Here is a 25,402-nt window from a genome sequence, read left to right as displayed (position 1 = left end):
CCATATATGAGATCGAGAATCGGTTCCGATGCCAACACTTACACACAAGTTACAATCTATTTCAAGCATATAGGTAAATGCATAAACAATATACATGCATATACCATAAAAATATAGTGGGAAATAGGCAAATAAAATTATCAAAAACTGGAAGTCACTACCATTCTTATATTCATCACGTAAAACTTCCAATAAACTCAGAGCTAGTTATGATGAAAACAACTATTTATTCACTGATTTAAAGCCTTAAATTAGCCCACGCAAGTGACACAGGTGACTTTTCTCGCTACTATTCGTTGAAATAGTAGAATAACAAACTTCACACACAGTTTTGATCTTGATATCTTGATCGTGAAATGTCATGTCTACGATGAACAATGGAGGTGAACACGCCACTGACAACTTTTAAACTAGGTACTGTTAGACATTTATCGATAGCGTAATAGCTCTTTTTACAATTCAATCCCGATGGAACACTGATAAGTCTTGGCCGATATGTTTCAACCTCGTCAAACTTTGTGCATTAAAACCACTGGCACTATGATTATTAGCGGTAGCTTAACGGGAGATGTCACGTTGAAAATAACACTATTTTGGCACAAAAATGTTCTGTCTAGATGTCTCAAATCAGCGAGCAAAAGTTGCATTGACTGTAATTGACCTCATAATACAAGCACAGGTAGTCCTAAACGACGAATTCTCCGGTACTTACGAATAAACGGATGAAGTTATTGTATATAAAAGCTAAGCGGACATTAGTAAACATCAAAATCGTTCTAGTTACATACTTAAATGAATGATGTGCCGTCGATAACATCAACTTACAATTAATGTATCCCCCTTCCAACGGCCGCGGCTCAGACTCCTACAACGATGTTATTTACGTATTATAATTTTTTTGGTCTAACTGCTCCAGTTTTATACTTTATGTCCTTACTCAGATATTAATATTATAAATAATACAAAATATGAGGGCTTCCGAGCCTATATCGTCGGATATTTATCTTGAGGGAGTTTTTCCCGCGCTTTAAAATTCGTCATATTTATCATGGAATATCTCGCGAAGGAAAACTCAGATATACATGCGGTTTTCTTTGTTGTATTCAGAAAATAATTTTCTGTCCGCCTGTGAAATAAAAAAAATTCATGCAAGTTCCTCATTATGCGAGGATTCAGTATGCATCCCCTTGATTGGAAGTTGTTGCCTCCCCGCAAAAAATCTTTTATTTTATGTCTGTAATAATTTTGGTGTAATTTTTCAGGTATGGCATTTACCCTCTCACCGCATTCTCTTCGCCCATTGCCCCTCCTCCTCCTCTCCCATCATCCACGTCCCCTCCCCCAATACCTTCATCAATGCCATCCTCTGCGCCACCGTCGTCAAAGCCAAGTTCGTCCCTGCCTGCCTCTTCTCTGCTGCCTCCAGATGACTCCAAAACTGGAGGAGGGACTCCTCGAGGCTCGGAAGGTGTGGGAAGTGGTGGAGAGTCAGGAGGGGAGAAGGGAGGCAGTGGAGGGAGTGATGTCCCTGTGGATGTCGAGACGAGGCGAGTGGTGAACATGATGTGTTCGATCAAACCGAAGGAGGAAGAATCTCCCTGCAGTCTCTTGGTAAGTGGCAACAGATCATTGAATTATTACTAAGTAAGGATAACGGTTGAAGATAAAGTACTCCATAAAGTAGTCCATGGGATTGGAGATAAAGTACTCCATGAACTGCTATGCATCCAGGTGTTAAGATAAAAACACCAATGGAGGGAAATTATGCCAAAAATCATTTGACTTGACAGGGATTTATATTCTGACATCTCCATTTTCTGATCAGGTATGGTTACATCAGTGGATTATACCAGTATATTATATTATTACTTTACCAGTGTATTATATTTTCTCAAGGGAGTACACTTATACACAGCTCATCTTATTGGGTTAAATTTCCAAAACTTTTTAGAACTGTCTCTAATTTTGATGATACAGAAACAGAGTGATCTTGCTTTCAACTGCACAGGAAGGTGGGGCTCCTGCATTTTCACAAATGTAAATACATATTTATGATTTTTTCATAATGGGGTGCTCTCATAAAATAAAAAAGGTATGTTTTTTACATGTGTAGATAAGTAAGTTAAAGTTATTAACATGTGTAAGTATGACTTAATAATTCTCAATATTCTTGTTGCTACTGAGGTTCAAAGTTGGCAAAAATACTAAATTATTTTTGCTACTAGAACGCTCTGTGACATCAGAATGCGAGTAAGAAACATCTACAGCGATACTGATTTATAACTTGAAGGGTGTGTCAAAAACTGTTGTGATTAGTTTAAAAGTTTTTATGGTGCGTGTATTTGGCAATGGCTGGATCCGACTTTGTAAAGACCCATTCTGGGAACATCTGAAGGTAGATTAATTCATGATTGCTTATTTCTTCTCCAATAAGGAAGGCTTCTTGGCACGGAGTTTTGAAGCCACAAAATTGAAATGTAGCATAAATTAAATCAACAATCATCTACGCTAGTAATGTAAAGCTTAGTTTGTATTTCATTTAACTACTGTCATTTACTCATTGCTTTTAATGTGTACTTGGTGCAATACCAGAATGTGTGAAATTAACATTTTAAAGAAATACAACAGATCATATTTTACGCTAATTTACTTAGCATTATTAACGTCTGGAAGAGAGACATACGGTGTTTCAGCGGTTTATTAGGTTCATCTGTTAAAAAATTTTGACTTTCACAACGATGTTTTCCTCTGTTTAGAAAGATTCTTTCTTGTAATTTTACTGCAAGTTAAATGTCAGACCATTAATAAGTGTAATTTCTACCAATTTTTCATTATTAATTCTAATCACGGAAAATGCTAGATTCTGGACACTGCCCAGTTATGTTCAACCTCATAAAATGATGTGACTATCGAATTTGCTATGCTGCCAATAATGGTTATATTTTCTATGCATGAACTATATACAGCCAAAAAGGCTTATTTGAGAAATGACTCAGTGGTCACTCTAGCTACTAGCACATGCATTCAGGGCGTAACTCAGCAGCTAATGCTGTAGTGTTCTGAGAACACTCCACCCAAACACTTCAATCCTCTCTTATATAGTAGACTATCGTTAATACGAACAACGTTATTACGAAATTCTCGTTATTTTGAAGCAAATCATTGGCCCCAAAGAAAAGGCCTATCCAATGTAAAGTAAAAGAAACATTATTACGAAAATTTCATTATTACAAATCTCTGTCCCGGTCCTGTTGGTTACATAATTGAACTTTATGGATATAACTTAGGTGGATATGCACTATGCTAAATTTTAATAATTTCGCCACATTTAAGTTCTCCTCGTGTATTCTGCCCAAGAGCGTCAATTATGGTTCTTTCTTTAGTATACAGGCATCATCATATAATAAGTTTCATTCCTGCGGAATCATGTTTACCCACTCATAACCGCTCGTTAATTGGATGTACAGTTAGTCCTCTTCCAATGAACATTCAATTTACGAACTTTCAGAGTTATGAGCATTCAAAAATTTCGAATTTCAAATTTGTCACCTTTCAATTTGGCCAATGCGACGTGGTGTGGCATAGAGGAACTCACACTTTGGTCATAATCATTGGATCCTATGTGAAGTTAGGAACTGTTCAGCGTTTCGCCCATTCTTCCTTACTGCTGAGAGCGATTTTTTTTGGCTACGGCTGTGTCACATGCCCAGCTAGATCAGTTCGTCATAATCGTGAGCTAATGCACAATTGTTATGCAGTGCTGCATTCTGCAGGATAATGCCTTGCATACAGTCTGGCCTGCAAGAGTTTTCCAATGACAGCACAGTAAACCCTGCAATACACTATACAATCTATAATGCAACCCGGTTTACAGCCAATCACTGTCCCCCAAATGCACCTCACACCCTCACCTAGTCATACAACGTTGCCACATGCATATGTAACACCGAAATAAGCCTGAACCACCAAAACAAGCCCTTTTTTCGAATCACCAAAACAAGGGATTCTTCATTTGGCTCTTTTGCGCTCGTTGTCCCTTCTAGCTCCTTTCTTCACGGAGCCCTTTTGTTTACAAGTGACACAGGCGTTTCCCTTTCTTACCTGGCAACCTTGAACCCTACCCTGAACTAGACCCTTCTGCCTGTCATCGGACAACTCTCGACGGCCAGGCTACATGTTTATCAACTTAAGAAGAAGGTCTCGGAATGCATCTAGTTCGTATATCAAGGAATTACTGTATTTGAGAAGATATCAACCCTTGATCGCGTCATACTGCAATCTTCTATGGAGAAACTGAGACGAATTTTCTTGTTCGTATATATTTGTATATAATATAATTGCGTATAATATACGTATATTTCTTTGGGCGATTGCTAAAAGAAACGTTCATACGAACGTCGTTATTACCAACCTCCGGCTTTTCGGTTTCGTGAACTTCATTATAACCAGTCTAATGTATATACAATTGCATGTGTGACACACTCACTCACATATATAAATTCCTGACCACTTTCAGAAGAGCTGGAATGTGCTGAAATTTGGCATGCAGGTGGGGGACTGGAAATGTTCATGAGGAAAAGTTCGAAAACCAGAAGTTTCTTGTCACCTGCCTCAGTTACGACGTTGAATTGGTGGAAATTTCACACTTTTAGGGGATGGGGTGTTGGATTTTATTTCAATGCTCACGAACTGTGCATGTGATTCGTCTGGATTTTTTTATTAACCCATTTACGGCCAACGTTGCGAAAACGCAACATTATTGAGAAATGCAAAAAAAATGTTTCAATTGAAATGTATTCATGTAAAATTCGCTTTTTTCGATAACAATAAGTTTAAACTGATTTTTAGTGTGATTATAATGACATTTAATAAGTATTTCGATATTTATAAAAATACTCATATGTGTCAATTTTCGAGTCTCCTGTTAAGCAAGATAAATAATTTTTCCTAAGAGTAACTATTCCCTTTATTAAATTTTTTATTCGTCCATGTGGACGTAGAAATTTCAATTAATAGATATTAAAGCTTATATTTCGTCAGGGAGTCAACATTAAGCGAAAATCAGATCCGGAAAATAATGTTGCGTTTTCGCAACGTTGGCCGAATACGATATCTATAGGCAGTTATGCAACCCACATTACCACATATTTCCGTCTCGTAGGAATATGCCGTTTTTACTGTCAGATATAATCCTACGCATTTTTATGCCTCGTATTATATAGATATCGTCATATTTGATAATTAAAATTCTTAGATATTATATTTCCAATGAGATGCTGCATTATTTTACCTAAATCCAATATAAAATAGCGATGCATTACGGCTTGAAAGAAATGAGTCAAAGGGAATATTTTTACAGAAGATAACGTATTTTCCAGTTTTTAATTGACAATTTTATCACTACAGATTGAATTACAACAAATAATGACTATTTATGAATTACATGAAAGCGTTCCGGGTGCAATGGAACACAAATCTTTGTACTTTCAATCCGAATTAATCCTTCCTTACTTCACGATTCAGCGACTATCACCGACTTCCACAACAGGATATTGGGTGAATGAAGACGATAAGGCGTAGATTTGGTTCGGAAATGATTGAACCAAGACATATTTAGATTAATAAAAAATAATCTACACTTTTCAGACAATTCCTGTCTGGACAAAAAATACAGATTTGTAAGTTATGACCTCAATTTGACGACTTGAATTAAAAATTATAACAATTCGGAATATTTGCGCATAAATTTTGAAATAATGAGCAAATGGTACCTTACTTTGGTCACTACAGTGCATAAATGTTCTTTTAAAACAAGCCTTTTAGATTTTGCTTTTAACTTTGGTGCTTATGTTATTCAGACGGTTTTAGGGTTCAACCAGGCGATATAAAATTACTTCTATCGAAATTTAGGCTTGGAAGCAAGTGTTATTCTGGAATTTGTCAAGGTTATCCCTGATCCCTCGAATCATCGTATGTTTTTCGATAACTTCTTTTCATCTTGGAGACTATTTATTGTTTTGAAAGAAAAAGGATTATTTGTCACTGGAGCCATCCGTTAAAATACGAGTAAATACGTATAACGGAAGAGTGCCTGATAGAATATAATAAAACCATCGACGTGAAACCAAGAGGAACATGAAAACAAACATTTGATAAAGCCGAAGGTCTTAGTATTGTTCGATGGAATGATAAATAGATTGTCCCTGTAGACAGCAATACAAGTTTTTTGCTTCCATTTGGCACAGGGAAAAGTTTCAGCAGAAAAAAGAAAATACTATTTCACATACTATTCTATGTTAATAAAAGAAAATACTATTCGTGTTATTGGGGAATATAGTAAATACATGGGAGGTGTGGACCTACTTGATAATGCAAATGCAAATTACCGCACTAGAATTCAGGGGCAAAAAGGTCCTAGCTTATCAACTAACTGGACATCGTTTGCACTAATGCCAGGAGATTGTACAGGCTATGCAACGGAAGTAAATTTCACTGGTAGACTTCAAATCGTATCTAGCAGGGACGCATCTAGAAAGTGAAGTGAATCAGTCAATAGATGACGTACCCCTATACAATTCGCGTCCATAAACATAGAAAAAGTTAGGCCTTATAATTCATTGCAGATTCGTGAAGCATAAAGGGACGAATTTGGCCATAGAGGTAAAAAAAAATTCAGTAGTTGCCGAAACACTGTAAAAACCAAACCATGTATGAATGTACGAAATTTTATGTGCCATTGCACCCAAAATGCTTGAGTATTTCATAATTAGCCATTAATTGTTGTAATTCAATCTGCAATGATAAAATTAAAGTCAATGAAAAAATGTGAAATACATGCTCTTCTGAGAAAATTTTCGCTTTGACTTATTTCTTTCAAACCGTAAAGCATGTCTATTTTATAGTGGATTTAGGTCAAATAACAACCACATCTCGTTGGAAACATAATATCTAAGGATTTTATTTATCCAATATGACGGTATTTGTCATATGCGTGGCATAAAAAGGTATAGGATTATATCCGACAGTAAAATCAGCATATAAGACAGCAATGTATTGTAATGCTGGTTGCATAACTGCATGCAGATACCGGATTCGGCCAACGTTGCGAAAACGCAACATTTTTTTTTTACCATAAGCAAATTTTTTTGAAGGCCCATATTTTCAATTTACCTTATTTAGCATGTTATTAGGTAAATTGAAGAGAAAAAATCATATATTTTCAAGTATTTCTTTACTCGGCCGGTAATGGGTTAAGAAAGCTAATGAATGTAGTTACTTTTTTTGCAATTATTTTAGATGTTTTTTTCAGTTCATTGTTGGGAAAAAGCCATCCGATCCTAAATGAAACTGCAAAAATTGTATTTTTAAAATATTTTATACTGCCCTTTGTGTAATTTTGTGATATTGACAATGGAAAGAGTTATATATATGCCTGAAATACAGTTAGTTTCTGTCAAAACTGATTACCAAGATAAAAATTAAACAATCTTTGAATGTCACCGAAAATCTTAATTTTCAAAAGATTTACTCATCATTTCGTCCATCTTTTTGCCGACTGAATTACTTTAAACATTGCAAATACAAAGAATGCTGCATTTGACATCAGAAAATGTGAACATTTTCAAACTGGTTGAATCAATCCTCACTCAAAAATTAAAAATTGCAGACATTTCTTAATTCCTCGTACTTAGGATGGGATGTACCACAAACACTTTATCATCTTAGGATTGGTTGATTATTCTCTGAAAAGCTTATTGTCATGTGCATAAAATAATGAATATTTAATGCTGCATGTTGTACCTATAAAAACTGCCAAAAATCAAAATTTTTGGAGAATAGCATGTTTACAATTGGTTTAAGCTTACCTCTGTGTGTAAAGAGAGGTTTTATATCTGCTGTGATTTAGATTAGATATGCAGTGGAATGAGTAAAATTTGCAGTTAATATTTTTTCTGTGATTCCCATGGTAACAGTGTTGACCCATTAGGTATTGGGAATTTGAATTCTGACGCAGTCATTCTCTTTAACGTTGACATTCAATGCTAGGTCTGTTAATACAATGAAAATTATGGGCCTCATCTTTTGTAGTTGAATTGAATTAATTCAAAGTGAAATTTTTTTAGTAATTTAAAAAAGTTGTTAATTTTACCAACCAAAATAGTTTTAAAAAAGTTGGTAATTTTACCTACTGATTCCATTATTTCTAATTATCTTTCAGAGATGCATTTCAGAGGCTGAAAAATTTACAATTTTTGATAGTTAGATCTGTTGATCATAACTTCGTAAAGTAAAAAAATAGTGAAAAACACCAAAATAATGACTTAGTGTAAGCCTCTACCATGACTTTTAAGCCATTATCAATATGCTGAAAGAAACTTTAGCAGCATTATTTAACTGAATGAGAAAAAGGTTTCTAAGTGACCCGATAAACCTATTATTCTGAATTAGCATTTGCTAAAGTGGTCTATTAACAATCCATGGGACGTTATTCCCCTTAAAATGAATTAACAAACTAATGTCACTTGGTTAGTACTTTATCAACTACTGCTACATGTTCAGCGATGTATAATTCTTCCCAGAGCTATGGTGCATTGGTTACTCTAGTGAAGGAATAACACTACCAAAAACATTCTTCTATCTCTTTCGATTTCCAACCTTATGAATGATTCAAAAGGTACTGAAAGCGACGGACTTCTATTTATGCGCCTTATTACTCGTGTAAATAAATACAGTGGAACCTCGTTAAAGCGAGTACGGGCTATAGCGACACCCCCGCTATTACGAGAGATAGCCGATGCACCGTCAATTGACCCTATAATAAGCATGTTAAAAAATTCGTTTTTATGAGACCCTTTCGATGTTGGCTCTCGCCATAGCGAGGGTTTCACCGCCGGAAGACTTACATCAAGACTCCTTAACCTCTGTAATTGCTAGCGATCTGTTAGAAATGAAGTTAATGGAGTGCTCAGTCTCAAATTTATGTGGTAAACTGTCGTTCGATAAATATAAGGATTGACGAAACAATGCTTTGCATGATTTTTATTCAGTGCGGCGCTTATAAATTGTTTGAATAGATAGTCGTTATTTGAGTAAGGAAATTTAGTGATGCAAAAAAACATCGCCTTTCGTCTGGATTTATGCTTACGTTTATCGGATAGATGTTTATCTGTCGCCGCACCACTCCTGTTCCTGTATATCTGTTCGCAACAGGTATATTGGCTATTATTTGCTCCACCTCCGGTAAAGCGACAATTCGCTATAGCGAGTGTTTATTAGTGCACCGTGGGGTGTCGTTATATCGAGGTTTCACTGTACTCAATTACACTATGTTGCAGGAGATTAGGGAATTGGAGTAATAGAAACTTCTAGAATTAGGTGACTATGCGAGAAATATCTTCGACCATTGAAATATGCTGCATTTCTGATAACCTTTCGGCCAATTTTCCCAACTGACGAATGTACTGGTTTACATTCAAAAACTCAACAAAGCTGATATTATTGTCATGGCATATTCGCCAAAGTATCCAAAAATTTCCACAGCATACCTAATATATTAATTCCAATTAGTTCACTGTCTTATCAGCTTTCCTTGTCAATGCAAAAATATAAGAACTGGAAGGAAATCACAGATACTGGGGAATTTTTAAAATTCTAATGGTAAAAGTCACATCCTTTTTCATCTGAAATCAGAATTACATGAGAAATTAAAATTTTATTACACTAAGCTATGCAGAACTTGATTATTCAAAGTGGATTGTTTCATTTCATGCTTTCGATTTAAAGAAAAAGTTAAGAGCTGAATCAAGAACTGGGTGCATTAGTATATAAGTTTTATTTTCATTTGTTTTGAAAAAGTGTTTTTATGAGAGTTAATGAGTTTTTCCATACATTCCCATTACAGATGACTGTTCTCTTACGCTTTGATGACAAAATGAATAGACAACTCACGTGTCCAGTATCAGAGCAAGATGATTCTACAGGATTGGCTAATGAGCTAGTTCATTATGGGTTTATTAATGAGGTAAGTTATTTGTTAAAAAATAGTATATTTGCTGTCCTAAAAAACATTTTAGAGGCTACCTCTGTTTTAAACATAAATCTTAAAGCTTAATTCTGTAATTTCTATTGATCATGAGTTAACAGTCTCCTGCTATTACTTTTTCTCTGTAGCAAAACGTCCCAGAGAAGAGCACATGGTTGTCTTTTCATGGTGTTCTTGATACTAAAAACTTGAAGGCTCATTTAGGTGTTTTACATGCATTTAAAATTTGCATTAGTTTCGCCCTGCTATTATGCTTACCCATGGTTATTCCCTTCTGTAACAAAGTAAGGCATCTAACCAAACAAAATTTGAGGAATTAATTTATAACAATCGTGCTAAACAGCTGTTCATCCATTAAGCCATTGTGCATAAGTCAGGAATTGGAAAATTTTCAAATCTTTCAATCCTTTCCTTACCCAATGCCACAAATAACCTAAGCTGTCAGTCACTGCCTCCTGCCTACCAAGGTATCTTAATGTTTTATGCTTTTGGAATTAGCCTTGGGAAAACATAGTTCAATTTAGAAAGTCAAAATTCATCGAAGAGAGGAAGGGGACTCCTTATGTTTGGTTACCTTTTGAACCATGGTACATGTGTCATTTAGTTTCGGACAAAATTAAAGGTTTATCTGTATCTATGTATCTGAATCTCAAAAACTCAAAACAATGGATTCCCATACTTAGTATTTTTTAATGCTCTCTTGATTTTAAGAGAAATGTTTCCATTCCCATGTGCACATAATTTCGGTGAAGTTCAGTTATTTTAGATGAGAAAAATATGTTCAGCTTTTTTTGAGTGAGAATTATAACATTTTTCTTTTTTTTTCACAGCTTGATCGTGCGAGGTTAGCGGGACTGATGGATGATTCCCTTTCCACGTGGTTTGGAAAACGGAAAAGTGGGGAAGAGAGGCAATCAACATTACTAATTGTTGGACCTCAGACTGCTGTCGTGGATGGATAAACCAAAGAGGTTCATGGTGGTTTTGAATGGTTGAACAGATGCCTCAAAAGCCAAGACTAAGTAATTGTGATTAATGTACTGTTTTAAGGTGTTGCTGTGTATATCCTAATGCACACATCGGCTTCACTTTGAAATGGTAGTGATCTTTACCCCGTGGAAAAGACTCTGTGCCTGTAAACCATGTTTATTTAAAAAGTTATGTACATTGATTTGTATTAAATGTGACTGGTAAGTGAAAGTTGATCCAACAGGTAGCATAAATGTATGAACATCTATCCCCTTTTTATATGGTTAGTTATACTGCTGTCGGTGACTCAGAAAAGACATACCTACTCTTACTTTGCCATCATATACTCTTCCTTCTACAATTGTGATGCATAAAAATTATTGTATTTTAATAAGTACTCCTTGGTCGAATATGTTAATGCTTTAAACCAATAAATGCTTGTTTATAATAATTTAATAGACTGTAAAGTGTCTTTTTTTCTATTTCTTTTGAGAGTAATGGAACATGTGCGTCCAAGTGTTGACTGAAACTAAGTAGTACAAGAATGTATGCAAAATTCTGTCGAACCTTGTCGTTGAGTTAAGGTCAAAACTGTTGTCCATACTGTAAACTCTTGATTTACAATCTTAATCTGCTACACTTCGTCTCTTCCATGGTTTATTGAAACTGCATTTTACCAGATGAAGTATCAGCTAATGCCACTGAATGCGGAGGATTAATTGGAAAATATATACATATGTCACATATTTGGGTGAAATGGTTTAAAATGTTATTAGATCACTTTGGGTGTAGTTAAATTTTGTTAACACGTTTGTGGCAACATGATAGAGATTGCCATTTCTCTTTTTTCATGTGCATGACGTACATTCATGACCTACGCTGGGTTTCCTTTGCTTTTTCTCTTGGGTGGATTTATGGAAAAATGAAGTGTCCAAAATATTTTTTCTTGACAACTAATGCTCTATAAGAGTTTATTTGATTATAATTAGACTATGTTTGCTCAGAAAAACTCAATTTCTATAGGTTCTAACAATTGTTTAACAGGTCATGGTAAATATGCAACCTGGAAAGCACTAGTGATTCTCTACAGATGCAAATGATTTTTCAATTGAGTTTTCTCATTTTTTCTCCAAATCAGTGATAGAGATACAGTGACCCATGGAAGTGCTCTAATTATTTTGAAATACAATGGCTTTTAAATTCAAAGAAGTTTATGCATGATAATGGGTGCGGTCCGTTGAACACTACCAATGCTTCGGAGTGCCAAAGACGAGCTCCCAAGCGGTCCGTTACTCGCTACGGAGCGCTACAGGTTAAGGTGTGACATCACAGAAAATGTCACACACCCGTTTCCCGCCTCGCTCCAGACGCTCCCGTGAAAACTAGGGTCTGCGGGGGAGCGAGTCATTTTCTGGCAGAAATTCGAAGGGAATTCACTGAGGCAATGGAGAGTTTACTCACGTTGCAGTTGTTGGACGCTGAATGTGGACGCCTTTTTTCTGTAAAGGTGACTACGAAGTAATGGAGTAGGCGCACATAGTAAATATGTAAATTTAGTAGTGATTTAAATAAATATATAGCAAGAACTATCTCTCCGTAGACATTCTCGTATCTCCCCCAAAATGAACTCAAATGTCTCTGGAAGCAGCCTTTACATTCAAAAGGCAACAAAAAATTATTAAAAGGGACATCTACTATAAGAAAGGATTGTAAGAACATATATCGACACATCAACTCGTCCCATAAATTAAAATCTGAAGAAAAATAGGAGACAAATGGAATGGATTAATGTTTTATAATAGTCGTTTGCCGTAATAAATTAATATGTTTCAAGTGAGAAAATGGTAGAGTACCTACTTTTTCCTTTACTAGGGTAATGAGTTTCAATTAGAAGGGGTAGGCGAGGGTAGGTGTGAGAAATAAGGTCCAAAGTTTCTTGATTTACTTTGTAAAACCTTGATATTGGAAAATAAAATTCATTTAAATGATATTCGAACATATTAATATTTAATGACCATAATCGCCTCAATTCAAAATAAAAACCATCTCTTCGATTTCATAATCCCAGTTTGCCCGCCCTCGTTCATTTCCACCATTTTGACTTCGTTCCTGACCGGTCCGAAAAGAAATTCTTGTAGCAAACATAGCACCTATGGACCAGTGCTGCGGAGCACTTCCGTCTGTAGCGTCTAGTAGCAAAAGTAGCATTCATTGGACTGCACCCATTATCATTTTTCATTTGAGATTAATTTTATTTTCATGTATTATTCTTGCCCATTCCATTTTTCTTCTGAATCTTTTCATGGTATTTCTGGTCCTTCCTTTCTCCTTAATGTTGGATTGCTAAGAAAATATGATTTTGCAGTAATGCAGTAACTTTTCTTGCAAGGGGACAGGGAGGAAAAGAATTGCGTGGGTAAAACAGTTCTTTTTTTCAAAAAGGGTGGTAATTACGAATGACACTTGCTCAACTTTTTTTTCACATTCTTGTGGATTATACATGGTTACTTTGTATCAGATGCAATAGTCTCTGAAAGAAGTTAGGCACCATAATTGTTTGCTTTGGCACGGCAAGGTATCTATTTTTCCAGCAGTAACTATTGGGGAAGGCAAAAAGATATGTAGTAAAATGCTATAAGCAGTGCATACCAGATTTATACACTTAGGATAACGAGGTTTAATCCAATATATGTAGCTAAGAAGAAGCAAACCAAGTCATTTTTGAAATTCTGTTTTGTTAAATTTTTTTCATGTAGTGAATATGTTTTTCATTTCAAAGAGTGCTGCTTGTAGTTATCATTACTCATATAATACCCTCCTTATTATAGTCAACTTTTCTTTGGGCCTTTTGTTTTGTGTTTATTAATTCCAGAGCTATAAACACGATTTCATAAAGAAGTATGAAAAATACGAATGACACTCCTGAAATGAAAATTCTTGCTGTAAACACGATTTCAGAACTAAGAAAGAAAAATGCGAATGGCACTCCGGTAGTGAAAATTTTTCCTATAAACACGATTTCATAACGAAATACAGTAGAATCCTGATTTAAGGTTTTTCAGGGGGGACAAAATTTAAAACACTAAATGCGGAAAAACACTAAATGAGGACCTGCCATTTTTTTCAGTTTTTAGGGTCTGTAATGATTGGAATGGCTTTTTATGAATAAAAAATATTATTTTAAGTAACTAAAAGTTGCTGCATGCAGCAACAAATTCATTGATTAAATGTTATTTGCCGAATAAAGGTTAGATAATACTTTTCAGGAATCAGCTAAAAAAATGGGTAGTAAAAATAAGTAATGAGAAGATGACAATTGTTTCAATGAAATATTTTAAGAAAATTATAATATTCATCAACTTAAAAGCATTCCCACATGGAATATTAATATGGAAATTAGTGATTCCATTTTACGCATATTTCAGTGGCCTCGAAGAAAATTTAAAATTTTTTCTGTAAAAGTGACATGTAGCATTTCTAATATAATAAAAAAGGCGTAAATAGGTACTCGAAAAAATCGTCATTGCATCAATGAAGATGAGTGAAATAAAGGGACAGCAGAAGATCGCTAATCCCGAATTCTAAACTACCGAATATCTAGGAAAAGGGAGATTTACTGGAATTTTGCCAATTTAACGTTTTCTGTTGCCTCGGCGAAACGAGCGATTTATGAGCCTCCTGTGCGCACATTTTGGATTTCGAGGTCATCCAAAAATGGAGAATCTTTTTTCTAGTATGCCTACGAGTCGATGGTGATTCAACTCGATGATAACACCAGATTCGTTGTCATATCCGCGGCCTCATACAGGACGAATGGAGCCGGGAGAAGTTGCTTAGGTGCGCGGCGCGCTGATCACCTTGACTCCGACTCACCGTTTCTCGGCAGCTTTTAATAAAATTTGGTTGGATCTTGAATAACGATTAGCTAAACTCTGTTAAGTGAAAAGTTTTAATCTTCAATAGAACTGGATTTCATCTGAAAAATTGTTAGTGCCTCCGGAGTTTGGCAATTTCGTCCGAGTTATGATGTCGCAGTCAACCACCAAGGGATTCCTGCTGGATTTTCGTATTTTTTTGCGCTCTTCTATTTTACCGTGATTATGCGGTGATTTTTTTCCAGCATGAGCGATTTATTTAGAGTCATGGACCGTGATAGTTCGTCAAAACTCCGATTTTCATTCGCTTTTGACATAAAATAGCACCAGATCTTTGAATCGGCAGCGATATCAACCAGCCGCATGTCGGTATATGGGCTCCGGGATATCTAAATTACAATGTAAAATAATGTTGTTCCGTTAGGAAAGAATGCTTTCACTAACGATCATGACAGAGGAAACACTTCCTCGGTTCTTTCGCTGTTCCTCCGTGGAAACTGACCTTGGAATGGATTATAAAAAGAATCTTCTAGTGAACTGCGCAAATGATATTGGGCCTCTTTTGAAAAGAGAAAGTAGCCGACTGGAAAAATATTGGGCTAACAATGGACTACCCGTAGAGAGTAGAGTTTAAAGGGGCATAAGCCGTCAATTGAAAACATTACGAGGAAACCATCATTGTAGCGGCCCTCGGAGTATAACTCGTGTCATCAGTCGTCACGTATCATCGAAGTTCACGAAGTGAAGGATAAGGTAGTTAGAGGTTATTACGGGATGAATTTGCTCCATTAAATCGGATCTGATACAAAAAGTGTCTGGTGTTTGGATCAGAAGGGGAGCGAAACATTACGAGAAGACAAATCACCTAGCTTGCGAGTTGAAGGTCGACCCAGCGCTGCATTCGTGGAAGAAAGCAGTTGAAGAAGCGTTCCCCGGTAGATTCTATTGACTCTTGGTAAACTTTCATGAGACTCTTCTTGTTGATGAGCAGAAATTCGAAGATTTGGATAATCATTTGCATGAGCCGTCATGAAAAAACGTTAAATCGGGCAAAAAAATCTTGTGCGGGAAAAATTTTTACGACCATAAATGCGGAAAAACGCAAAATGCGGAAACACTAAATACGGATAATTTTTACATTGCCCTAATAGGGATTGAATTGGGACCCTAAAAAATAAACGCTAAATGCGGAAAAACGTTAAATGCGAAGACGTTAAATCCGGATCCGACTGTAATAAAAATGCGAAATGACACACCTAAAGTGAAATTTCTGGCTTTGAACACGATTTCAGAACAAAGTAATAAAAATGAGAAATGACACGTGAAGTGAAAATTCTTGCTTTTACTACAATTTCAGAACGAAGTAATAAAAATGTGAAATGACACTCCCAAAGTGGAAAATCTTGCCATAAACAATATTTCAGAACGAAGTAAGAAAAATGCGAAATGACACTCCTAAAGTGATAATTCTTGCTAAAACACGATTTTAGAACGAAGTAACAAAAATGCTAAATGACACTCCTTTAGTGAAAATTTTTGCTATAAATACGATTTCATAACAAAGTAAGAAAAATGGGAGATGACACTCCTGTAGTGAAAATTCTTGCTATAAACACGATTTCAGAGCGAAATAATAAAATGCGAAATGACACTCCTAAAGTGAAAATTTTCGCTATAAACACGATTTTAGAACGAAGTAATATAAATGCGGCATGATACTCCTACAGTGGAAATTCTTGCTATAAAAACAATTTCAGAACGCAGTAATAAAAATGCGAAATGGCACTCCTAAAATAAAAACTCTTGCTACGAACACGTTTTCAGAAAGAAGTAATATAAATGCGAAATGACACTCCCAAAGTGAAAATTCTTGCTATAAACAATATTTGAGAGCGAAGTAAAAAAAATCCGAAATGACGCTCCCGAAGTGAAAATTTTCGCTATACACACGACTTCAGAACGAAGAAAGAAAAATGGGAATGGCACTCCGGTAGTGAAAATTTTTCCTATAAACACGATTTTATAAAAAAATAATAAAAATGCGAAATGACACACCAAAAGTGAAATTTCTGGCTATGAATACGATTTCAGAACAAAGAAAAAAAATGAGAAATGACACACGTGATGTGAAAATTCTTGTAATTTCTACAATTTCAGAACGTAGTAATAAAAATGCGAAATGACACTCCCAAAATGAAAATCCTTGCTATAAACACGGTTTTAGAACGAAGTAACAAAAATGCTAAATGACACCCATAAATTATAATTAAAAAAAATTAGATTATACAACGAATAAAAAAAATGCGAGATGACACTACTGTAGTGAAAATTATTGCCATAAATAAGATTTCAGTACGAAGTAATAGAAATGCGAAATAAAACTCCTAAAGTGAATATTTTCGCTATAAAGATGATTTCAGAATGAAGAAAGAAAAATGCGAATGGCAATTCGGTTGTGAAAATTTTTCCTATAAACACGTTTTGATAACGAAATAATAAAAATGCGAAATGACACATATAAAGTGAAATTCTTGATAAATATACGATACCTGAACAAAGTAAAAGAAACGCAAAATTACACTCCTTATTTGAATTTTTTTACTATGAACACGATTTCAGAGGGAAGAAATAGAAATGCGAAATGACACTCCAAAAGTGAACATTTTCGCATAATCACGATTTCAGAACGATGTCAAAAATTTTTATATAACACTCGTTTGTGGATATTCTTGCTATAAACAATATTTCAGAACGAAGTGAGAATAATGCAAAAATACACTCCTGTAGTGAAATATCTTGCTATGAACAATATTTCAGATTGAAGTAAGGAAAATGCGAGATGACACTCCTGTTGTGAAAATTCTTGCTATAAATTTGAATTGAGATTGAAGTAGTTGAAATGCGAAATGACACTCCAAAAGTGAAAATTTTCGCTATAAACACGATTTCAGAACGATGTAAAAAATGCGCTCCGAGAGTGAAAATTATTGCTATAATATATTTCAGCACGAAGAAAAATGCGAAATGACACTCCTAAAGAGATAATTCTTGCTATAAACAATATTACACAACGAAGTAAAAAAATTACAAAATGACACTCGTAGAGTAATAATTCTTGCTATAAACACGAATGTACAACGAAGTAAAAAAAATGCTAAATGACACCAATAAAGTGAACATTTTCCTATAAATACGGTTTAAGAACGAAAAAATATGCGAGATGACACTCCTGTAGCGAAAATTCTGGCTATAAATACGATTTCAGATCGAAGTAATAGAAATGCGAAATACAGTCCTAAATTTGAAATTTTCGCTGCAAAGAAGATTTCAGAACGATGCAAAAAAATGCAATTTGACACTCCGAGAGTAAAAATTCTTGCTATAAAAAATATTTCAAAACGAAAAAAGAAAAATGGAAAATGACACTCCTAAAGTGATAAATTTTTCTATAAACACGAATTTAGAAAGAAGTAACAAAAATGCTAAATGACACCTTTAAGTGAACATTTTTTCTAAAAATTCAGATTAAGAACAAAAAAAGCGAGATGACACTCCAGTAGTGAAAATTTTTCCTATAAATACGATTTCAGAACTAAGTAATAGAAATGCGAAAAGACACTCCTAAAGTGAAAATTTTCGCTTTACACACGATTTAAGAAAGATGCAAAAAAATATATACTACGAGAGTGAAAATTCTTGCTATAAAAAATATTTCAGAACAAAAAAGGAAAAATTCGATATAAATTTCCAGAAATGATAATTTTTGTTATAAACACGATTTTAGAACGAAGTAAAAAAAAGCTAATTAACACCCATAAAGTTAACATTTTTCTATAAATACGGTTTTAGACCAAAAAAAAGCGAGATGACACTCCTAGAGTGAAAATTCTTGCTATAAATACGATTTGAGAGCGAAGTAATAGAAATGCGAAATGACACTCCTGTAGTGAAAAACACTGGCTATGAAAACGAATTCAGAACGAAAAAAGAAAAATACAAAATGACACTCCTTAAGTGATAATTTTTGCTATAAACACGAATTTAGAAGAAGTATCAAAAATGCAAAATGACTACCAAAATGTGAACATTTTTTTTCTATGAATACGGTTTTAGAACTAAAACAATGCGAGATGACACTCCTATAGTGAAAGTTTTTCCTATAAATACCATTTCAGAACGAAGCAATAGGAATGCGAAATGACACTCCTAAAGTGAAAATTTTCGCTTTAAACATGATTGAGGAAAGATGTAAAAAAATGAGATATGACACTCCGAGAGTGAAAATTCTTGCTATAAAAAATATTTCAGAACGAAAACAGAAAAATACAAAATGAAACACCTAAAGTGATAATTCCTGCTGTAGGAACGAATTTAGAGCGAAGTAGCAAAAATGCTAAACGACACCCGTAAAGTGAACATTTTTCTATAAATACGGTTTTAGAACAAAAAAATGCGAGATGACACTCCTGTAGTGTAAATTTTTCCTGTAAATACCATTTCAAAACGAAGCAATAGGAATGCGAAATGACACTCCTAAAGTGAAAATTTTCGCTTTACTCACGATTTAAGAAAGGTGTAAAAAAATGCGATATGAGTCTGCGAGAGTGTAAATTCTTGCTATAAAAATATTTCAGAACGAAATAAGAAAAATGCAAAATGACATTCCTAAAGTGATAATTCTTGCTTTAAACACGAATTTAGAACATAGTAACAAAAATGCTAAATGACATCCATTAAGGGAACATATTTTCTAGAAATAAAGTTTTAGAACAAAAAAAATGCGAGATGACACTCCTGTAGTGATAATGTTTCCCATAGTAACGATTTCAGAACGAAGTAATAGAAATGCGAAAAGACACTCCCAAAGTGAAAATTTTTGCTTTACACAGGATTTAAGAAAGATGTAAAAAATGAGATATGACACTCCGAGAGTGAAAATTCTTCCATTAATAATATTCAAGAGCGAAAAAAGATAAATACAAAATGAAACACCAAAAGGGATAATTCCTGCTGTAGGAACGAATTTAGAACGAAGTAGCAAAAATGCTAAACGACACCCATAAAAAGAACATTTTTCTATAAATACGGTTTTAGAACAAAAAAAGCGAGATGACACTCCTGTAGTGAAAATTTTTCCCATAAATAGGATTTCAGAACGAAGTAATAGAAATGCGTAAAGACACTCCTAAAATGAAAATTTTTGCTTTAAACAGGATTTAAGAAAGATGTAAAAAAATGTGATATGACACTCCGAGAGTGAAAATTCTTCCATTAATAATATTCAAGAGCGAAAAAAGATAAATACAAAATGAAACTCCAAAAGGGATAATTCCTGCTGTAGGAACGAATTTAGAACGAAGTAGCAAGAATGCTAAATGACACCCATAAAGTGAACATTTTTCTATAAATACGGTTTTAGACCAAAAAAAAAGCGAGATGACATTCCAGTAGTGAAAATTCTTGCTATAAATACGATTTGAGAACGAAGAAATAGAAATGCGAAATGACATTCCCGTAGTGAAAAATTCTGCCTATAAAAACGAATTCCGAAACAAATACAAAATGACACTCCTAAAGTGATAATTCTTGCTATAAATACGAATTTAGAACAAAGTAACAAAAATGCTAAATGACACCCATTAAGTGAACATATTTTCTAGAAATACGGTTTTAGAAAAAAAATGCGAGATGACACTCCTGTAGTGAAAATTCTTGCTTTATATAGGATTTCAGAACGAAGTAATAGAAATGCGAAAAGACACTCCTAAAGTGAAAATTTTTGCTTTACACAGGATTTAAGAAAGATGTAAAAAATGAGATATGACACTCCGAGAGTGAAAATTCTTGCTATTAGAAATATTTCAGAACGAAAAAAGAAAAATTCGATATAACAATCCAGAAGTTATAATTCTTGCCATGGACACGATTTTAGAACGAAGTAATAAAAATGCTCAATGACACCCATAAAGTCAACATTTTTCTATAAATAAGGTTTTAGACAAAAAAAATGCTATATTACACTCCTGTAGTGAAAATTCTTGCTATAAATACGATTTGAGAACGAAGTAATGAAAAGCAGAATAACACTCCCAAAGTAAAAATTCTCGCATTAATAATGTTTCAGAGCGAATTAAGCAAACGGCAAAATGACATTCATAACGTGAAAATTCTTGCAATAAATGCGGTTTCCGAACGAAGTTATGAAAATGCGAAATGGCACTCCTTTACTAACAATTCTTGCTACGAACACGATTTCAGAACGAAGTAATAAAAACGCGAAATGACACTCCCAAAGTGAAAATTCTTGCAATAAAGAATATTTCAGAACGAAAAAAGATAAAAGGGAAATGACACACCTAAAGTGATAATTCTTGCTATAAACACGATTTTAGAACTAATGTACAAAAATGTTAAATGAAACCGATAAAGTGAAATTTTTTTCTATAAATACGATGACAAACCTGTAGTGAAAATTTTTCTTATAAATAGGATTTCAGAACGAAGTAATAGAAATGCGAAAGGACACTCCTAAAGTGAAAATATTTGTACATTACACTATGGTTCGACCGAGTTAGTAACGAGGAAGTCCTAAGAAGGGTAGGAGAGAAGAGAAGCCTCATGAATACCTTAATAAAAAGACGGAACAACCTTATTGGCCACATCTTGAGACATGATGGCCTGATGAAGACAATCGTCGAAGGACAAGTGGAAGGCAAGAATGGAAAAGGAAGACCCCGAAAAAATATATGGAACAAGTAAAGAGAGATGTGAAAGAGAAGAAATACGTAGGTGTGAAAAGATTGGCTGATAGGAGAACTGAGTGGATAGCTGCGTCAAACCAATCCTAGGATTGTTAACCAGTAATGATGAGAACGAAAAAAAAATGCGAGATGACACTACTGGTTTGAATATTCTTGCTATAAATACGATTTGAGAACGAAGTAATAGAAATGCGTAATGACACTCCAAATTGAAAATTTTCCCTTTAAACACGATTTGATAACGAAATAATAAAAATGCGAAATGACACACCTAAAGTGAAAATTCTTGCTAAAATTACGATATCTGAACAAAGTAATAAAAAATGCAAAATTACAGTCCTTATAAGATTGTTTTTGCTATTAACACGATTTCAGAACGAAGAAAGAAAAATGTGAATGGCAATCCGGTAGTGAAAATTTTTCCTATAATCACGATTTGATAACGAATAATAAAAATGCAAAATGACAAACTTTAAGTGAAAATTGTTGCTAAAATTACGATTTCTGAACAAAGTAATTGAAATGCAAAATAACACTCTTTATGTGAAATTTTTTGCTATGATTACGCTTTCAGAACGAAGAAATAAACTGTTATATGACAATCCTAAAGTGAAAATTATTCCTATGCACACGATTTCAGAATGATGTAAAAATGAGATATGGCACTCCCAAATTGAAAAATCTTGCTATAAACAATATTTCACCACGAAGTAAGAAAAATACGAAATGACACTCGTAAAGTTATAATTCTTGCTATAAACACTAGTTTAGAATGAAGTAACAAAAATTTTAAATGATAACCGTAAAGTTCAAATTTTTCCATAAATACGGTTTAAGAACGAAATAAAAAAATACGAGATGACACTCCTGTTGTGAAAATTCTGGCTATAAATACGATTTCAGATCGAAGTAATAGAAATGCGAAATGACACTCCTAAAGTGAAAATTTTCGTTGTAAACTCGATTTCAGAACGATGTAAAAAAATGCGATACGAAACTCTGAGAGTGAAAATTCTTGCTATAATAAATACTTCAGAACCGAAAAAGAAATATGCAAAATGACACTCCGTAAGTGATAATTCTTGCTATAAACACTAATTTAGAACGAAGTAACAAACATGCTAAATGACTCCTATAATATGAACATTTTTTCTATAAATACGGTTTTAGAACAAAAAAATGCGAGATGACACTCCTGTAGTGAAAATGTTTCCTATAAATGCGATTTCAGAACGAAGTAATAGAAATGCGAAATGACACTCCTGAATTGAAAATTCTGGCTATGAATACGATTTCAGAGCGAAGTAATAGAAATGCGAAATGACACTCCTAAAATGAAAATATTCGATATAAAGACGACTTCAGAACGAAGAAAGAAAAATGCGAATGGCACTCCGGTAGTGAAATTTTTTCCTATAAACACGATTTGATAAAGGAATAATAAAAATGCGAAATGACACACCTAAAAGTAAAATTCTTGCTAAAAGTACAATTTCTGAACAAAGTAATAAAAAATGCAAAATTGCATTCCTTATAAGAAAAAATGAGAAATGGTAATACTAAAGTCAAAATACTTGGTTTGAACGCGATTTCAGTAGAAGTGATAAATATGCTAAATGACGCTCCGAAAGTGAAAATCCTTGCTTTGAAGACGAAGTTTGATCGAAGTAATATAAATGCGTAATGACACTCCTAAAATGAAAATTCATGCTATAAACGTGATTTGGGGGCGAAGTAATAAAAAGCAAAGTGGCACTCCTAAAGTGAGAATTATTGCTAAAAACGTATTTTTAGGAACGAATTATGAAAAAAGCGAAATGACACTCATTTAGTTAAAATTCCTGCTTTGAACGCGATTTCAGAACGAAGTAATAAAACTACGAAAATAAACTCCAAAAGCGAAAAATTTTGCCATATTAACAATTTCAGAACGGAGTAAAAAAAATGCAAAATGAAATTCCTATTGCGAAATTTCTTGATGTAAACAATATTTCGGAACAAATTAAGAGAAATGTGAAATTGCACACCTAAAAAGTATAGTATTCCAAAAATACGATTTCAGAGCGAATTTGAAAAATTCGAAATGACACTCCAAGAGTAAAAATTCTTGAAATAAAAAATGTTTCAGAATAAAGTAAGAAAAGCCGAAATGACACTAATAAAGTGAATATTCCTGCTAATAACACGATTTCAGAGAGATGTAATAAAAATGCGAAATGACATCTCGAGAGTAAAAATTCTTGTTATAAAAAATGTTTCAAAACGAAGTAAGAAAAAGGCGAAATGGCACTCCTAAAGTGAAAATTGTTGTAACAAACATGATTTCAGAACGAAGAAGGAAAAAGGCGAAATTACACTTATAAAGTGAAAATACTTGCTCAGAACAAGATTTCAGATCCAAATAACATAAATGGGAAATGACATTCTGTTAGGAAATTTCTTGCTATAAACAGGATATCAGGATGAGGGGGCAAAGTGAAAATTCTCATTATAAACACGATTTGTGAAAGAACTATGAAAAATGCGAAATATCACTCCCACATTGAAAATTCTCGCTATAAACAAGATATATAAATATAAACAAGAACGAAGAAATAAAAATGCGAAATGACTCTCCTAAAGATATAATTCTTTTTAAACACGAATTCAGAACGTAGGAATAAAAGAGGTGAATATTCTTACTATAAAAACGATATCCGAACGAAGTAAGAAAAATGAGAAATGATTATACTAAAGTCAAAATATTAGGTATGAACGCGATATCATCATAAGTAATAAAAATGCGAAATGACGCTCCAAGAGTGAAAATTCGTGCTATAAATACGATTTCAGGAACGAATTAATAAAAATGTGAAATAACACTCCTAAAGTGAATATTCTTGCTATAAACATGATTTCAGAGCGAGGTATTAGAAAGCCAAATGACACTCCTAAAGTGGAAATTCTTGCTTAAAACGTAGTTTTATGAACGAATTAAAAAAAGCAAAATAACACTCCTAGAGTGAAAATTACTGCTATGAACGCGATTTCAGAACGAAGTAATAAAATTAAGAAATAAAACTCCTAAAGCGAAAATTCTTGCTATAATAATTTCGGAACGGAGTAAAAATATGCAAAATGAAATTCCTATTGCGAAATTTCTTGCTGTAAACAATATTTCAAAACAAATTAAGATAAATGGCACACCTATATAGAATAGTATTACAAAAAATACGATTCCAGAACGAATTTAAAAATTCGAAATGCCACTCTAAGAGTGAAAATTCTTGCCATAAAAAATATTACAGAATGAAATAAGAAAAAGCCGAAATGACACTAATAAAGTGAATATTCCTGCTAATAACACGATTTCAGAGAGGTGTAATAAAAATACGAAATGACACACCGAGAGTAAAAATTCATGTTATAACAAATGTTTCAAAAAGAAGTAAGAAAAAGACGAAATGACACTCCTAAAGTGAAAATTGTTGAAATAAACATGATTTCAGATCGATGTAAGATTATTGCGAAATTACACTAATATAGTGAAAATTCTTGCTCTGAAGAAGATTTCAGATCCAAGTAATATAAATGGGAAATGACTCTTTGTTAGGAAAGTTCTTACTACCAACGCGATTTATGAACGAACAAAAAAAATCGATATAACACTTGCAAAGTGAAAATTCTCGCAAAAATTCGAATTTTGTACAAAGTAATAAACTTGCGAAATCCCAGTCCTAATGTGAAAATTCTTGCTATGAACGTGATTACAGAAC

At 33.9% G+C, this 25,402-nt stretch overlaps 1 protein-coding gene across 1 annotated transcript in view; it reads left to right on the top strand.

The window, feature by feature from the left end:
• The window catches only part of LOC124157823 (nuclear receptor-binding protein), a 32,241-nt gene extending 20,774 nt beyond the window's left edge, over positions 1 to 11,467 (top strand). Inside the window, exons 9-11 of the mRNA XM_046532854.1 lie at positions 1,263 to 1,611; positions 9,902 to 10,021; positions 10,873 to 11,467. Of these exons, the coding sequence (XP_046388810.1) occupies positions 1,263 to 1,611; positions 9,902 to 10,021; positions 10,873 to 11,004 (601 nt within the window). The 3' untranslated portion in view covers positions 11,005 to 11,467. The remainder of the gene's footprint in view (positions 1 to 1,262; positions 1,612 to 9,901; positions 10,022 to 10,872) is intronic.
• Positions 11,468 to 25,402: the final 13,935 nt, after the last annotated feature.

This window comes from Ischnura elegans, chromosome 4, assembly GCF_921293095.1.
Source record: "Ischnura elegans chromosome 4, ioIscEleg1.1, whole genome shotgun sequence".
In the NCBI taxonomy this organism is placed as follows: domain Eukaryota; kingdom Metazoa; phylum Arthropoda; class Insecta; order Odonata; family Coenagrionidae; genus Ischnura; species Ischnura elegans.
This window is presented reverse-complemented; position numbering and strand designations above follow the sequence as displayed.